Raw genomic sequence first — 19,526 nt, 5'->3', positions numbered from 1 at the left:
CAATTTATTTTGAAAAAAAATTTAATCCATCCACTGTTTCCTTCTTGCCAGCATAAATATAAAAGGAGTTTAACCTGTAATTAGAAATTACTTCACTCCAGTCATAGTATTAGTCAAGTCCCTCTAGTTGTTATTTCCTCTTCTACCCAGATCAGGTCAATGAAGATTCAAAACCATATGCCAAGCAGACCCAAACGATTGTCATTTGTCTCCCAGATGTGGGCAGGAGAAAGCTGAAGCCCAGGATCCGAATAAGGCTAACAAGGTGCAGATTGATCCAGAGCAGGGCTGGAAAAATTCTGGCCCTATTTTCTGGGAGTCAGTTTTCTGAAAAGCATCTTAAATTAGATTGCAAACTGCATCAAAGACATGGGCAGACTGAAAATAGTCCACACTGTTCATCAACCCCTTAAGTCTCAGCTTTGGTGTCTTCTCATTGAGGGGGACTCTCATGACATTGCCTCTTTTGAGTTTTCTGGTTATCTATGGTATCCTTTTGGCAGCACAGCACTAACCACATATATTGATTTGAGTGTCTCTGGTCATCTCTTTCTTATGCAGACTATTAACTCCCTGAAGGCAGGGGCTAACATTATTCCTCATTCTCTAAGAAAATGGGTCCTCAAAATGTATTTGTTTAAATGCATAAACATGAATTGGCCATTGCATTAGAGATCTACAAGTAACTCCCAATATTTTCTAAATTAGGTTTTATTTCATATGGATTTGTCTCCAGGTAGAAATCGAAGAAGATGATTTGGAAACTGAATTCTACAAGGATTTAATTCATCTTCAAGATGCTGAAAATCAGAAATCTTCAGTTTTGAACCAAGAGGGTAGCTCTGTGAATATACCAATTTTCTATTCCTCGAAGAAAAAACAAAGAGTCACCCATAATTCTGCCTTCAAACAAGCCATTCAAGCTTCTCACAAAAAGGTAATATGACTATTTCCTGGCCTTTTTATTCTTTCAAGAATAAAAACTTGAAAGCAGGAACTCAAAAATTGTTGAAATAGATTATATGTAGTTTAATAATCTACTGTAATGCAATTTTTGAGCCTAATAGAGCCAGTTCTAGCCATCAGACACTGCCAAGCTGAACACCATTGAGGTGTTTAGTTGAGTTACCGAAGTTTAATTTGTATTTCCCATGATTTCGGTTTTAAAACACCCTGGCAGGTTCTAAACCTCCCATAAAGGGCATTTCGGATACTCAGAGAGTGAGAGTGCTTCTAACAGCTCAAGGCCTCCTGCTTACAAAATTATGGTTCAATGACAAAATTTAAGTATTACACTTAACAATAGAATTAATGGGCACTTATTAAAATGTATGCTCCAGAAAGACATGACTTTGTCTGCTGTGCTCACTTTTGTCTGAGATAGCTAAGCAATAACTGTGATGGCAAGAGAAAGGAAGGAGGAAAGGAAGGAGGGGGGAGAGAGGGAAGAAGGAAAAAGATTGAATGAAGACTCTTTTTCCATCTTTGTGGTATTTTTTTCCTTTTGTGTTAGCCATCATTTTATGGCATAATCATAACATACAGGAAGTTGTCTGTTCAATAACTTATAGCTACATTAAAGTTCTTTTGCTAAAAATATGTTCCTCACTCCATTACTATACTCAGCTAGTACAATTTGCTAAACTGGAAAGATCAAGTGAAGTATCTACATTTCAAAATAAAAATGTATACATGATTACATACAAAAAAATCAATTGCTATGTAGGGAAATCAAATGGAATGAGATTTTAGGCATACTACCAGCTATCTAATCCTAAAGTAACCTGATATAATAAGAAATGATAAAATAAAAAATTAAAAAAAACACACAAGCAATTATTTCCTTATATAAAGAAAGACAATACTAATATTTTTCTTTTATTTTATCACCTAAGTAATTTAGTATCATCACATTTTGGAGTTGAAATGGGTGTGAAATATCACCTGGTAGACAGCCCTCATCTCATGTGAAAACTAAGGTTAGAGTAATTAAATACTTTGTATCAGTGACAAAGCTTGAATCTCTTAACTCCTAGTTGAATAACTTCCAGTTGAAAATTTACACACTTCTTTTTCAGTTATTTGCATTCGCTAGGACTTCTAAATAAAAACTCAGTAGGAATACAGCCATGATTGGCAATCAAGAGAAAGATTTAGTTTTCTGATAATTAACCTCTTCTTTAGGTGGAATACATTTGTCCTTCTCAGTAACACTGAGATAATTTCATTGATGAGATAATCTTATCTGTTAAGCTCTTAGAAACATCAGGAAAAGGTACTGGAAATAAAATGAGAGTTATAATTTTGTATGTGAGAATATGCAATAGATAATTAAAAATCATTGTAATAGTAAGGTAAGGATGATGCTATTGAAAAATGAGCGTCATTTAAATGCTTGATACCTGAAATTTTCGTTACTTTTAATCACCATTTTAAAATTCTTTTCTTCTCTTCCATTTAGGATTCTAGTTTTATTAGGATCCATAAAGTGATAAAAACTTTAAACTTCACAATGAAAACTAAAGATCTGCAGCTTTCTGATGTCTTTTTGCAAGCACTTAACCATCTACCTCTGGAGTACAACTCTGCTTTGTATAGCCGGATATTTGATGATTTCGGAACCCACTATTTCACCTCGGGCTCCCTAGGGGGCGTGTATGACCTCCTCTATCAGTACAGCGGTGAGGAACTAAAGAACTCAGGTACTTTTCATTAGCCCTCACTTTCTTTAACTGGCATAATGACGTGGTACATTTTCTATCATTTTAATTACTGCTATTTATTGACTTTATTTAACCCTACTTTTTTCCACCATGATATGAAGAAAAACCAAAAACATACACTCAAGTAAATAATACAAAAGTATAAAATCAGGACCAAAAAAGAAAGAAAAAGTAAATGCTTACTCTCTGTGATTGGTCATCAGCTTGGTCTCTGAGTTTCCTAACTGGGAATATCGTAAGCTTCACAGCACTGGTTACCTAGAAAGGAGCATATCTGTCTCGATAAGTTCTAGAAAGGCAAATTACTAAAAGCATTTTTATTGAAGACATTTTTATAGAACTGTAATTTTAGAGCAAATGTAATAGCAGTCTGTCTCTTCCAGCAATTTTAACTCAAAGTCAAGGATATAAAATGTATGAACAATTGAGGAGTTGAAAAAAGACTAAGTTAATGTGGGCCAGATACGTACCTACTTGTGATAAAAGCTAAAACTAGATGGGAAGTACTGTTATTTGAGGAAAGGTTGCAATTTTATGTCTTGAGAACTGGTCAATGATAAAAACATGAACTAAAAATGTTGGTTCCTAAAGTATTATTTTAGATTGCCAATACTATAGCACCTTTGGATAAATTTGTTTTTGGGCTCATGTGTCACAGCACACAACGTCTTTGTGATGATTTTATCATGTGTCTCTTGAGCAAATTGTATAGTAACTGGAACCCAATTCACCAACTTCCCCAATAAACCAGAATTATTGTTCATTCAACTTTTATGCAAAAGAAACCTTAAGTTTATTTAAAAAAAACAACATCAGGTCTGCCCCAGGGTCAATAGTCTCAACCCCACCATTCTCACATCTCAATATAACAAATCCTAACATCTAACATCTACACCAAGTCCTGTCAAACTTGAAGTCAGCAATCATTCCCCATGATTTACTTGCTAAGAGAAAAAATGGGATAAATACCTTTGAGAAGGATTTTCAGTAAGAAGGTTTTAAAATTGTTTCCTTGACAGGTTCACTGGAATCTAAAAGATTTGTTATACAAAGGGCTTTCCACAGTGCCTGCTTCTTCTTTTTTTTTTTTTTTGACCTAAAAAATATTTTTAATATTTACATTATATAAATGGTACATAAAAAATGTAGGGGATTTCCATATGCCCCACCCCCTACTCCTCCCACACTTTCTCACATTAACAACATCCTTCATTAGTGTGGTACATTTGTTACAATTGATGAACTGTATTGGAGCACTGCCACTAAGTGTGGATTATGGTTACATTATAGTTTAAACTCTCTCCCCCACAATTTTGTAAGTTATGACAAGATACATAACGGCTATATCTGTCATTGCAATGCCATTCAGGACAATTTCAGTGTCCTGAAAATGCCCCCATATTACACCTATTTTTCCCCTCCACATCCATGTTAAAATTTCTTCCATAGCTAGTTATTCTGTTGCTTGCCTCTTAAGTTTCATTTCAGTTTTTGTCCTTTCCATTGGAGCAATGCATGCATGAGAAATTTAATGTCTTCTACCACTGAGAATGTCATCAACATGAATTCTGAAAAGGAAAAAAAAAAGGTTGGGAAAAACCTCTGGCCCTTGAGTTAATTTCATCTGACCCTTGGGATGAAATTATTCTGGTCAGATTATTCTGGTCCCTTCTAACCCAGAGAATGGTTTCCAACTTGATCAGCTAAACGCATCATAAATTCTGAGTTAAGTTTTTAAAGGCTTAAAAATGAGTTCAGTTAAAGAACTGTAAGAACCTTCAATCAACCACATAGCATTTTAATAGTTGAAGTCCTATAACCAAAATGAAAAGTAATGAATGAGAATTTCCTCCTGAAATAGTCTCACCTTCCATTTCCTCTATAAATAGAAGTAGAAAGTTTGAGAAGTGTTAGAATTATAAAACCATATATACACATACGTACATGTACATATAGGCATATATACACACTATACATTTATAAACACCATACATACATACACACTATATATGCGTGTGTCTGTATTTGTATGTGTGCATATATACATTTTTCTGAATCACAATAATATATTAACGCACAATTTAAATTGTTGTTAAAATGAAGCACAGCTAGATAATAGAAACAAATATCAAGGAAATGGAATTCGGCAAGGTGTGTGCTTACCTATTTTTGCCCACTCTCTAGATGAATATATATCCTGATCTCCTCCATTTCTCTCCCTTTCTATCCCTTCTCTCTTTTTTAGCTATTCCATTGAATTAGAGTATAGTTTTTATATTCTTTATTCAATAAGAATTACATTTATTGTCATTCATTTTCAAAAATTGACTTGAATATTTCATATTACATTCTCTCCTTCAAGAAGGATACAAAATTAAATAGCTTTTTGTTTGCAGCCTTGAATTTATTCCTGTATTGTTTAATGTCCCATAGTCAATTTAAACTGCAAATAAAAGTTGGAATTACAGTAGTGTGCAAGGTGAAAATAATTTCAGGAATACAATGAAAACAAACAGTTAAAACGTCACATGTGCAAAAAGGGAAATTAAAGTCCTTTTGTTGGGAAGACATTTTCTATTCTGAATGGGAGGTAAAAAATTGTTCTCCCCACTATTTATCAAGATGACATTTTCTGGCTAACATTATTGATTTAGGCTCAAAGTAACTGAAAACATTAGTGCACTACCCAAACCTGTCCCACAGTAGAGGGATGTTCACGTATGAGAAGCTGAGGGCTGCAGCATCAAGCAGCTACTTAGTTAATAAGGGTACAGTTCAGTCAGCAACCTACAGGGAATGCTGCAAGGAAGAATAGACTTAATAGAAGCTCTTTGATAAAGAGCTGACATTTTAATCACTGCATAGACTCATGCCATAGCTCATAAGCATGATTCATCATTCAAATCTTCAAGGAGTCCTCTGTAATCCCCAGAAAATGAAATTAAGTTACATGGAGTTGGGCATATAAATTTAATTTTCATTTTTACATAATAAAAGCCTAATGAGGGAGGATTGTAGGATGATGGTTGAGTAGGAAGCTCCAGGATCCAGTACTTCCAACAGAACAACTATTAAATAGGCAGGAACTGTCTGAACCAACTATTTTGAATCAGCAGAGGCTAGGAGAACTCATCCAGGGAAGAGCAGGAGGAAAAAGCTGGTAAATTATGGTAAAGACCTGTAAATTACTCTCTCCAAAAGCATAGTAGTAGGATGCTATGGGGTCCTGACCCTGGCTAGCTCACTGGTAACAGAAAAGGATGTAAAAATCCTCCTCCCCAAGACCAGAGATGAGTGTGGCCAATTGCTGATCACAGCTTTGTATTAGCAAATTTGGATCACAGGCGGTCTGGCTCTGAGGATGGCCATTGTGCCAACCTGGCACAGCAAAGGTGTCGATGGAGTAGATTTAACCATGCACTTCCTCACAGTGGCAGGGGACAGTTGGTTGAAGGACTGCATTTAATGGGCAGGCCAAAAGAGCTCAGCTTTGGTAAGCCTGGGATGAAAATCTTGGTGACCTTCCTGAGCTATCCCCAGGACAATTTGGAGCCAGTCTGTACCCCCTTCATGGATCCCTGGCCTCATTTCGGGTAGGAAAGACTGACTTAGGAAACTCCTTTTATTTGTTAATTTATACAAATAAAATTGCTATAATTTTAACAATTATAAATATTTATGCACATAAAACAGCAGAGCCCCAAAATGTTTAAAGCAAATACTGACAAATTTGAAAACAAAAATTGATGGTTCTACATTAATTGTAGAGGAGACTTTAATACACTGTTTTCAATATTGGATAGAACATCTTATCAGAAGATCATTAAGGAAATACAAAGCTTGAATGATACACTAAATCAACTAGACCTAACAGACATAAATAGAACACTTTACCCAACAAAAACAGAATACACATTCTTCTCAAGTTCACATGGATCATTCTCCAGGATAGACCATATCTTAAGTCACAAAACAAGTCTGAATATCTTCAAAAATATTGAAATCATAAAATGTATCTTCTCCAACAAAATGGAATGAAGCTAGAAATCAATAACAGAGGGAGAAATGGAAAACCCACAAATATATGTAAATTGAACAACATGCTCTTAAACAACCAATAGGTTAAAGAGAGAATCATAAGTGAAATTAGAAAGTACTTTGAGGCTAATGAAAATGGAAATACAACATAAAACTTATGGGATGCAGTTAAAGCAGTTCTGAAAGTAAATTTATAGTTCTAAACCCTAACCTTTAAAAAGACAAAAGAAAAAATGATTTCAAATCAGAGACCTAACCTCAAAACCAGAAGAACTAGAAAAAGACAGCAAACTAAATGCAAAGTGAGAAGGAAGGAAATAACAAAGATTAGAGTGGAGATAAAGCAAATAGAGAGCAAAAAGAAAAGAAAAAGAGAATCAACAAAACCAAAAGTTCATTCTTTGAAAATATCAATAAAATTAAAAAACCAAGAGATTGAATCAGTAATCAAAAACCTCCCAACAAACAAAAGCCCAGGACCAGAAGCCTCCACAGGGGAATTGTGCCAAACATTCTAAGAAGACTGGTTCAAACTTTTTCAAAAATTAAAGAAAAGAGAACACTCCTTAATTCATTCTACAAAGCCAGCATCGCCATAATACCAAAACCAGATAGAGGTACCACATGAAAAGAAAATTAAAGATCAATATCTCTTATGAAAATAAATGAACCAGTTCTCAAGAAAATACTAGCAAATAGAATCCAGTAGCATATTAAAAGAATTATACACCATGATCAAATGGAATTTATCACTGATATGCAAGGGTGAGTCAACATAAGAACATTAATGTAGTACACCACATTAACAGAATAAAGAAAAGACACATAATCATCTCAGTTGATACAGAAAAGGCATTTGACAAAATCTAGGACCCCTTCTTGATAAAAACAAAGCAAAACAAAACACTTAGAACACTAGGAACAGAAGGAAACTTCCTCAGCATGATAACGGGCACTTTGAAAAGTCCATAGCTAACATCCTATTAATGGTGAAAGACTGAAAACTTTCCCTTCAAGATCAGGAACAAAACAAGGATGCCCATTGTCACCATTTATTATTCACCACCATACTGGCAACTAGGCAAGAAAAAGAAACAAAATGTACACAATTTAGAAAGGAAGAAATAAACCTTTCCCCATTTGCAGATGACAAGCTTCCATATACAGAAAATCCTGAAAAATCCACAGCAAAATTCCTAGAGCTAATAAATGAACTCAGAAAACTCGCAGGGTACAAGATCAATATGCCAATATCAGTAATGTTTCTATACACAAGTAATGAACAATCAGAAGAATAAATCAAAAAAAAATTTCCATTTAAAATAGCAGCTAAAAAAACCAAATATCTAGGAATAAACCTAACCAAGGATGTAAAAGACTGTACACACACAGAAACTACAAAACATTGCTAAAAGGAATAAAAGAAGACCTAAAAAAATGAAAGGATATTCCATGTTCATGGATGGGAAGACTAAATATTGTTAAAATGTCAATTCTATCCAAAGTGATTTATAGATTCAATGCAATTTCAATGAAAATTACAACAGCCTTCTTTGCAGAAGTGGAAAAGTCAATCATCAAATTTATATGGAAGGATAAGTGGTTCTGAATAGCTAAGACCATCTTGAAAAAGAAAAATGAAGTTGGGGGATTCACACTTCCTGATCTTAAAAGTTATTACAAAGCCGATACAAAACAGCATGGTACTGGTACAGATAGAGACATACAGACCAAATGAATAAAACTGAGAGCTCAGAAATTTATGGTCATTTATGGTCAACTGAATTTTAACAAGGTTGCCAAGACCATTCAGTTAGAAAAGAATAGTCTCTTTAACAAAAGGTGCTGGGAAAACTGGATCTCCATTTGCAAAAAAAAAAAAAAAAAAGGGAGGGGGGGAGTGAAAGGAGGACCTCTACCTCACACCTTGTACAAAAATTCACTCAAAATGAATCAAAGACCTGAATATAAGAACCAGAACTATCAAACTTCTAGAAGAAAATGTAGGGAAGCATCTTCAGGATCTTGTGCTAGGCAATGGTTTCTTGGACTTTATACCCAAAGAGCAGAAAATTAAGAACACTCATTCATTACTCTGACAATGTAAAATTGTGAAGCCACTGTGGATGATAATTTGGCAGTTGCTCAGAAAATTAAGTATAGAATTACCATAAGATCCAGCAATTGGACTACTACGTGTATACCCAAAAGAACTGAAAGCAGGGACTCAAACAGATATTTGCACACTGATGTTCATAGTGGCATTACACACAATTGCCAAAAGATGGAAGCAACCCAAGTGTCCATCAACCAATGAATGGATAAACAAAATGTGGCATATATATGTATACAACAGAATATTATTCATCTGTAAAAAGGAATGAGGTTCTAATACATGCGACAGCATGGATGAACCGAAGATATCATGTTTCATAAAATAAGCCAGACACAAAAGGACAAATATTGTATGAGCTCACTGACATGAAATAATTAGAATAAGCAAAGGCACAGAGTCAGAATCTAGAATATAGCTTACCAGAGGATGGGGTAGGGATAGGGAATGGGAAGTTAGGGCTTAAAATGTACAGGGTTCCTATCTGGAACTATGGAAATGATGTGGTAATGGATGTGGTGATGGTAGCATAATTGCGAACATAATTAACAGCATTGAAATATATATCAGAATGTGATTAAAAGGGGAAATGTTAGGTTGTGCATATGGTAACAGAATAAAATTTTTAAAAAATCCATGGAACTGTCCTACATAATCTGTGAACTGTAAGTTAAACCATGGATTATAATTAATAGTAAAATTATAAAAATGTGCTTTTGTCAGTTGTAACATGTTCCAAACCAATGCCATATGTTAATATTAGGGTGGTATATGGGAATCCTTTATTTTATGCATGATTGTTCTATAAAGAAAAAACATTTCTAATAAAGAAAAAAAAACAACAACAATGAAAGCCTAGGATATGAATAGGAGTTGTGCATTGTAGATGCATTAAATTCCTAACATGGTCTAAACATTTGTCTTACCTTCAGATAAGAGCAATGATACCAGAAGAAAAATGAACTGTATTTCCATATTTAATCAGTGTGACAGAAATGGCCATTGTTTTTTGGTAAAATTGAGGATGAAATATAAACATAACAGCTTCACATCAGGAGTTTTTAATCCCAAATAACAACACTCTTCAAGTATTTCAAACTGTTGAAAAAACTGTGAAGCAGACACTGTCCCACCGACCCACCATCATTTCTCAGCAATTAGTGCCTTCCGCCTTCATTTTCAGCATCTAACTCAATCATCACCTCAAGCTCTGAAAACACTCTTCCCTATTGTATCTTCCAACCCTGAAGAGCAGTACTTGATAAACTACTTCACTATAAGGTGCTTAAGTGCTAACAATAACAGGTTTCCTCATGTGCATGTGTTTTGTAAGACAATATTTTATTCAACATCGAAAGAACTGAGGTTTAAGTTTGGTGTTTCAGGTGGCATGTCAAGTTCCATGGGAAATTGTTCAGGAAGAGGAGGCATTGATTTCCCTTAGATTACCTCGCATAGGCAGTACCAACTCAGCTTAAAATATGCTAGACCTGCTTCCCTGCACTGTGTTAACTCAATCCCTAATATCAATGTTTGCAAACATATGTCCCTGCACCAGAGTTGGCCCACAGGGCTCATACCTGAGACATTCTGGGTAACTCCTGATAAGTTTTAATTCATTGACAAGTTATAATCCCCATGACTCTTCAGACTTCCAGTATTTTTCAGGAGGAAAAGTTATGCATCTGGAATTCGGAGTTCACCAGCCTTGCCATTATGATTGATGGGTAGTATACTTAGATTTGGTTTCTGCAGATATTGATTTCCAAGGATTTCCCACCTGTATAAACTGTGGATGAAGAAAGTTCTAGTGTAGGTGACACTCCAAGTCAGGGAAGTGGCAGTGAATTGGTTATATGACACCTTTCAAAACAAGACCCCAATCAGTAGTCAAAAACTTATCAAAGTGCTTGGCACATAGTGAATGCTCAATTGCTGGTAGATATTGTTATGATCTTTAAGAACAAAGACTGGTTTAATAGGACATTGTAGGATATCAGGGTGCCAACCAACTGGCCAAGCCCCAGGATAAAGCCTAAAACAGAAGAGAAAATTCTAGTTCTGTGTGGAACACAAAGTTATAATTCCTCTTAAAAGCCAAAAGTAGAGAGGAAAGAAGTCAGGGACCAATGAGCACTTGATTTCCCAGGAAGGTTTGCTGATCATAAGAGGAATGAGGGGAGAAAGATAAAGGAAGCTATGGGTAAATTTGCAGTTTGAATATTAAATTACACAGAAACTATCAGCAAGCAAACAATGTTGGAAATTGTAGTTAAAGAAGGCAAGCAATCTCACTTGAAGAGCACAACAAGAATGTGGGGCAATGTTGAGAATTACATTAGGGACCATGAATTTGTAGGGGCACCAAATGGCATGATTGTATGATTTCTCCAGCAATTCTCAGTAATTTCTGAGCTGTTATAGAAGAAAAGCTAGTTTCATAAAGGAATACAGATTTTCTGGGTTGACATGAATAAATGGCAAAGGAATGAGATTTTTAGCATATTCTCAAGAGATTAGTAGAAATTATGACCATGAAATCTAAGCATATTAAGGCAGAAAGCGAAGAGAGAAAGGAATGAGGGATAAAGAGAAAATACAAGGGACTGGAATTTCTAAAGTGGTCAACAGAAGAGTAGTGGGAGGCAGGAAGAGTAGGATATTATTGTCTGAATTAGTGAAGACAGCAGTGGACTAATTTGGATGATGATCCAATTAGGCATTCAGTGCTCTTTGTAATAAAAGACAAGAGTACTTTCTCATGTTACAAGTACTTCCTATATCGGATTTTCAAAATGTCTCATTGTTCTAATCTGCATTTTGAAAGATATTGTCTCCATCTAAGTATATAAAGATCTACTCTTAACTAAATCCCTTTTTTCATGTTAAATATCTGTCCTTTTTCACTAAACTCTATTGTTTTGGTGGAAATGACTTTATGTATTTTTTTCATCTTTGATGCCATCACCATATCAAAATCGCTTGCAATATCATAAGCTCAGAGGACACAGACAATTTTATCTTGTTCATCGTTTTATCTTCAGATGTTAGCATAGTGCTGGCACATAATATGTATGAAACAAATCTTGGTTGAAAAGCTGAATAAGTGACATGCTCCAGAATTTGAGTTTGTGTGTGGTGTCTGAGAGGGAGTAAAAGATAAGATGATTGTGAGAGGTAAAGGAAATAAGAGACAGATATTTCAAACGCAACGAAAATGATGACAAATATTGCTATTGGAAAGGGTGATTCAGATGCCCAAATCTTCAACAAATGAATGTTTGAAAGTTTACTAAAGGATAGGAACAATGAAAATTAGAAACTTGGGAAACAGACTTTGGCCCAGTGGTTAGGGCGTCCGTCTACCACAGGGGAGGTCTGCGGTTCAAGCCCCGGGCCTCCTTGACCCATGTGGAGCTGGCCCATGCGCAGTGCTGATGCGCGCAAGGAGTGCTGTGCTACACAGGGGTGTCCCCCGCATAGGGGAGCCCCACGCGCAAGGAGTGCACCCATAAGGAGAGCCGCCCAGCGCGAAGGAGGGAGCAGCCTGCCGAGGAATGGCGCCGCCCACACTTCCCGTGCCGCTGACGACAACAGAAGCAGACAAAGAAACAAGACGCAGCAAAAAGACACAGAAAACAGACAACCAGGGGAGGAGAGGGGAATTAAATAAATGAAAATAAATCTTTAAAAAAAAAAAAGAAAAGAAAATTAGAAACTTGAGAGAATTGAGGATTTTATAAGATTTATTAAATAAAGAAAGTCATCATATGGAAGCAGCATCAGGAAACTAGAAAAATATCAATCCTACTCCTACACTTGAAGGGAGTGAGTATGAGATAGTTTCAACCTCCCCTGAAAGTAAGAGGGAAACAGGATCAAGTACAGCCTTGAATTAAGGCAAGAAGGTAGAGGGAACAGCCAGTAAGACAGTTGACAAGGGAGGATTATAGGTATAAGAGTCAGAATTTCTGAGATCAAAATAAAAGGATTTTGGGAGGAAAAGCAGAGAGAGCCTCTAGATCAGGAAGAAGAAATACATAGATGTATGAAAAGAAGTATTCAAGAAAGGAAAGATGACTAAAAAGATTTACATTCTAGGTGATTGTTATGGGGCAAATCATGTGTCCCACGAAGACGGGATCAATTCATCACTCCTTTGGATGTGAACCAATTTGAAATTAGAATCTTTAGAAAATGTTAATTTAGGTGATGCCAAGCAAAATAGTCAGGATGGGTCTTAATCCAATATGACTGGAGTCCTTGATAAAAAAGAGAAAATTTGGACACAATAGTAGGGAACAGATGGGAGAGAGATGACCTTGTGACAGAGACAGAGATTGAGGTACGGATTGCCAGCAAGCCACCCTGAGAATGCTATAGCCTTCAGAGAAAGCATGACACCAATACCTTGATTTTGGACTTCTAGCTTCCAAAACTGTGAGACAAAGAATTCCTGTTGTTTAGCCAACTAGCCTGGGCTACTTTGTTTCAGCAGCCCTGGCAAACAAAAACAGTTATGAACAAGGAAACACGTGAAGTGGACATGATGGACTTATTTTTCTGAAGTAATCTGGGCACTCAGGTCTTACTGAAAACATTGTAGTGCAGAAAGTAGAACTAGCAGTGAGATACAGAACAGCTCGTGTGTTCATCTCTTGGTCTGCAGGGGTACAAAGTAGCAGTAGCCAGTAGAAAGTGCAAGGGTGGTGGTTGATTGTGTGGGAGTGGCAACCAGAGGCAGGCAATGGGGAGAGACAAACACGATTCACATGGGAAAGCAATAGTGATCCATGTGTACTTCTTAGGGCCAGTATGGGATGGGGAGATGAGAGGACTTGCGGATATCTTTTCAGCTCAGGATTGGATTTGTAAGTAAAAGTCATTGGCAATTCCACTTATGGAAACTGGAGAATATGGGGATGATATGTAGTATCTGTGGAAAATAATATTAAGCTCTAGAAGTAACCAGAGTCTCATGCTCCTCTTCTCTGAATTCTCAATCTTACATCCCAGTGTTTTCTGTTCATGTTCTGTTTCCAGGTTTAACAGAGGAAGAATCCCAAAACTGTGTCTGGGTTGAAATAAAGAAACGCTATTTGTTTTTTAAGAAAACAAAAGTGAAACGCCATTGCACAACAAATAGACTGTCAGAGAAATATGAAGGTACAGTACTCTCTCTTACAAATTCATTCCCTGTGTCCTGAGGTAAGCTGTAATTTATCCTATTGCATATGATTACACTGTGTCCTAACTTTTCATTGATTTCATTTATCCCAAAGCCCTGGAGGGAGGGATGAAAGAGAGGAAGGCACAAATAAAATATCAGTAAAACTTTGAAAAGAGGGGAATGGTTAAGGTTTTCTATAACTTATAAGTAAGTTGTTCATTTTAAAGAATATGTATTGATTCCTCTATGGGTAGACCTCAATATCAGGCATTGTGAGGTAAAGACAGGTGTGAATCAGGCCTTCCTATCAAGGAGCTATTAGTACAAGTAAGCACACACATAAATAACTATAAAACATATAGACTGATAAGGCTTTAAAAAAGGTATTAAAAACTAAGTGTGAAAGACCATATTTCATGGGATTAGAGTACATCAAGTTTCATGAAGAAAATTACTTAGGGGCTATACATCAAAGACTACAGAAGATTTGGGTAAGTAGAAAGAGAAGGAAAGAAAACCCAGACAAAATTAATGAAGAAAGAAGGCACAAGTCAGGTTTTAAGGAATGATTTAATTTCTTTCCAAAGCTTTAGGCAATGCCTACAGGCTTTTACTCTTCTATCCTAATCCCCAGCCCAGACATTTCTTCTATGTTTCACTGAATATCTCCACCTGAAATGCCTACAAAAACCAATATGTCACATATTCTGCCTCCAATGGGTCTCATCAGTATCTAACAGCCTAATAGGGTTGTGATGAAGATGAGCTTATTAGGAGACTTATAAGGAGACTATTATAGCATCGAGCAACATTTGGCTCTTTCCCCTCCCCTCTTCTTCAGGGGTCTCGATCTTGATGAATGTCATTGCCATGACCTCAGTCAACCAAGTCAAAAACCTGGGTGTTGTCTTTGATTTATCTCTCTTTCTAGCCTCCTCATGCAAAAAGTAACCATAAATAATCCATTCTTTCTCTGTACAATCTCTCCAGGGTGCCCCATCAATTTCCACAAGAACATCTTCCATTCAAGTCCTCATTATTTCCCCCCTGGTTTCATACAGAAGCCCTCTGCCTGGTCTTGCCTCCAGACCTGCATTCCACCAATCTATTCTATATATTTTTGGAGAGGAATTATATCCAATGCAAAATCTTGTCATAAACCTCACCTTCGGGATAAAGTGCTGCCTTTCTCTCTGTCTTGCTAAATTTTATGCATTTTCCTAAACAAGTGATGCTCTCTCTTCGTATGCCTTACCATTATAAATAACTGCTTCTTCTGTGTAAAATTCTCATATTCCCTGACTTTGCCTGGCTGGTTGCTGCTCATTCTGCTCAGAACACAGGAAACCAGAGCCACAGAAACTTCCAAAATATGAAGTATATATTCTCATGGGGTTGACACACAAGGATCAAATAAAAATATATTACCATAATACTAAACATATGTTTAAATATAATATCAGACTATGTAAATGGTCTACATATAGGTGTCTATGTGAAGTGTAGGCAAAATGAGAACTGACTTGGCAACTATGTGTTTATAGTATAACAAAAAAGGAAAGAGAGGGGAAAAGGAACATAGCTTACAAAAGCAGATAAGTAATCTAGTAACATACACCAAAGAATGGATGCAGATTCATTATTAGTTTATCACACAATAGATTAACTTGATAAGACTATAAATCAATAAGTCAAGAGATCAGAGATAAATATATTAAATAGCTGAATTAATTGCAAAGGGATATTTCAGAGCTAAGGTACAAAAACTAACATTGGGATACATCCTCATTATAGTTATAAATAAGTTATATACTGCAAGGACAAAATGTCATTGTCTGAAAATAAAATGAATAAATTTAACCACAAATAATCACAGTGAATTCAGAGGAAAAATCAGATATTATAAGTCATTTAAGAAAATCTAAAGGATATTAGAATGACACAATATAATTCAATATATTTTAGTTTGTCTGAAATAGAGATCCCAAGAAATTGAACAGAATAATTCTTAAAAACTTGTGTAAGGACATGTCTCTAAAATGAAGAAAGAAATATTTCCTGATTATGTATATCAAGAATATTGGTTCAAATATGCTGCTTCAGGACAATATCTGGCTAATTTTTTTTAAAGGCAAAAAATTTTTTTAATTAATTCTTCAAGTATCCAAACTGAAAGAACAACAACATCTTCTGGTCTTAGGCTTCATAATGAAGTGAAATGCTAGAAGACAATAAAGAATGTCCACACATCTCTGAAAAAGGGAAAAATGTGTTTTGTGTAAAGATTAAAGATACCACAAGGCATTAAAGAATTCTGGGAAAATAATTTAAGTGCACATTGAAAAAAACTACTGAACAACAAAATCCATCCAATAAGGAGGAGGATGAAGAAAATAGTTGAAATATATCTGGTGTACAAAAATAGACTGTCTAAAATAGGACTCAACATATCTATCAATATAAAATAGCCAGTGTAATGTCACCCAGTTATTCTGGGTTTCAATTCTTGGTCAAATCCAGGATCAACCTTCTTCTTTCCTGTTTTCCAGGGATGCTCTGTGTGTGTGCATGTGCATGCATGTGTGTATGATGGGGGGCATCAGGTAGCATCCTGTCATCAGAGGAAGAATGGGACCCTTGCTAGCGTACCGTACTTTGCCTTTGCTGGCCCAGTAAAGATGTCACTTGCCTTCTCTGATTCTCATCATTATACACTGGCACCAGCACCCTCTGCCAATGTCATGATCCTGTCTTGACCCTTGTTTATTAGGTCAATTCCCTTTGAGTCCTCTTCATTCCAATCTCAGCTCCTCTTGTATCTTTAACACACTCTCAAGACTTCCTGACTTTTCTTGAGGTCTAAGGAACTCCTGCCTGCTTTCTATACATCACAGTGACATATGAGGGACTTAGAGGCCACACGAGGGGCCACATGCCTAGGTGTCATATTGGTTGTAGGAATTCTTTATAAGGTTTTCCATCACCATCCTAGTACTAATGAAGTCAGGTTATTGTTCCCCTGCTCTAGGATTCTTATACATGTGTCTTGGTTTCTATCAAGTACGTCTTGTACCACCACCTCTCCCAAGACTCTGCCCAAAGTGATAGAATGCTAGGCACAATGCAGGATGCACCAGTTTCTACATCCTAGTCATTATTTCTCCAATGCTCCCCATGCCACCATTGCTCAATTTTTTTTTTCTCCATTTGTGATGGAAAGTGGCTTTTATGTGATGATTTATCCTTCTTTATCATTCCGTGGTTGATTTATGAATTCTATGTTCTGAGTCATAGCAGTTTTGGCTCTTAATAGTTAAACTCTAGCATTAAGAACTCAAGACGTTTTGGTTAGCTGGTCAAGCCTGACTCTTGACGTTGAAAGCCATGGGCTTCAAATCTATGGTTTTTGCTATAGATTTATAAAAGTATACTTGAAATCTCAAAAAAATTTGACTACTTTTGTCGCTGGTCCATTCATTCTCAGCTGAGACTATGAATATAGAAAGTGAAGGATGCATCTTAAATTGTAAGAGGGATGATGGAGATAAAGGGATTTAAGAAACAAATACAAAAACTAATACCCAGTTATTACTCCAATTGATAAATATATAACTCAAGAAAGTAGAAATATTGAGCAAAAGTGAGGCAATGAGAACTGAATTCATTTAATACGCAAAACCAAAAGTAAGCATGAAGGGAAATAATTATTTTTTTCATATTATTTGATGTTTTAAAGATACTAAGGGTTAAATGCCCTCCTATTTGCTTTCACTGCAACCTGTATTTACAGTCAGTCATCACACTGTATCATGTTTACTTTATGTTTCTTCCATTAATCTGTAAGCAAATTTAGGACAGTAACAGGGTCTTTATGTCCTCAGTTTTTAGCATTGTGCCTGGCACATTGTAGATATATAATAGATTGTCTCAGTGTACACATAAAATAATAAAAAAAGAATAATGAAAGAATGAATGTTCAACTTTTATTGAGTTCTAACATGTTCCAGGCACTGTTCACTATTTTAAGTGTTTTGTGTTTAACTTAATTCTCACAATAACAATCCAGTGAGATTTGTATTATTGTTATCCCCGTTTTATAGATGAGGAAATGGAGGCACAAAGAGGCAAAGAATGGATAAATAAATGAGTAAGTGAATATTTCAAATTGGCTTAAGCATTAGATAAAGAAAAGGGACTTTTATGAAATAAAGCAAAAAGATAGGTTTGGGCTACATTAAATAGGACTTACGTGCTTTGCTACAAATTTGGGCTTAATCCTGTTGAAGACTCTCATTATCCAAAGTATGATCTGCAGGAAGTTCATACGTGTTACATGTGACAAAGTAATTTGTTTTTAGTTTGGAAAACGTTGAGTGTAACAGAGTTAAATAGAACTTTTTAGAATTTTTAAAGTTAGAAAGAGCATTGTGATTTTGATGAGGCTGTTTCTCGCCAAAATATTTTACCAAGAAACTCACAAGGGCGGCAGACTTGGCCCAGTGGTTAGGGCGTCCGTCTACCACATGGGAGGTCCGCGGTTCAAACCCTGGGCCTCCTTGACCGGTGTGGAGCTGGCCCATGCACAGTGCTGATGGCGCAAGGAGTGCCGTGCCACGTAGGGGTGTCCCCCGCAGGGGAGCCCCACGCACAAGGAGTGCACCCCATAAGGAGAGCCACCCAGCAAGAAAGAAAGTGCAGCCTGCCCAGGAATGGGGCCGCACACGTGGAGAGCTGACACAACAAGGTGACGCAACAAAAAGAACCACAGATTCCCATGCTGCTGACAAAAGCAGAAGCGGGCAAAGAAGATGCAGCAAATAGACACAGAGAACAGACAACCGGGGGGGGGGGGAGGGGAGAAAAATAAATAAATAAATCTTAAAAAAAGGGAGAAAGATGATTTTTAAAAAAAGAGAGAGAGAAAATGAAATTTAAAAAAAAGAAGAAACTCACAGAATTGGTATTGAACAGAACACTACACTGGAGTCAGTGGGGAAGTAACAAAAATTATTAAGTTTATTTCTTAGCTTATTTCTTAGAGAGATTATTTCTAGCTATGGTGCATTAGATTCATTGCATATTGATTTAACCTGCAATCCAGCGTGCTCGTATTTAATTTTTGGCTCCACTTTTTATTGGCTGTGTGACCAAGACCAATTTGCTTAATCTTTCTGTGCTTCAGTTTTCTCATGCATAAAATGAAAATAATAGTAGTATTTACTTCATAGACTTATTGTGAGCATTAAATAAAATAATCTATATAAAGTGATAGGAACAAAACCTGGCCCATATTAAAGACTCAATTCATATCAGCAATTACTATTTTGCAATCATCCAAGTAACACGTTAATAGAGACATACAATATAGGTAAATGGCAGTAGAATTTTAAAGAATATAGATACAAGGGAAATGCAATCTGATACAGGACTCCGATACAGAATATGAGAGAATTCCTACAAATAAAAAGGAAAAAGACAGTCA

General features: G+C 36.1%; 1 protein-coding gene across 6 annotated transcripts in view; it reads left to right on the top strand.

Moving 5' to 3' along the window:
- Positions 1-19,526, top strand: part of C6 (complement C6) — a 101,786-nt gene that overhangs the window by 35,638 nt on the left and 46,622 nt on the right. For all 6 annotated transcript variants that reach the window (XM_058308417.2, XM_004448210.4, XM_004448211.3 and 3 more), the window contains 3 exons: positions 737-937; positions 2,462-2,702; positions 13,918-14,040. In XM_058308417.2, coding sequence (XP_058164400.1) covers positions 737-937; positions 2,462-2,702; positions 13,918-14,040 — 565 coding nt within the window. The remainder of the gene's footprint in view (positions 1-736; positions 938-2,461; positions 2,703-13,917; positions 14,041-19,526) is intronic.

This window comes from Dasypus novemcinctus, chromosome 2, assembly GCF_030445035.2.
Source record: "Dasypus novemcinctus isolate mDasNov1 chromosome 2, mDasNov1.1.hap2, whole genome shotgun sequence".
Lineage (NCBI taxonomy): Eukaryota > Metazoa > Chordata > Mammalia > Cingulata > Dasypodidae > Dasypus > Dasypus novemcinctus.
The sequence above is the reverse complement of the archived record's forward strand: the minus strand, read 5'-3'. Positions and strand labels throughout refer to the sequence as shown.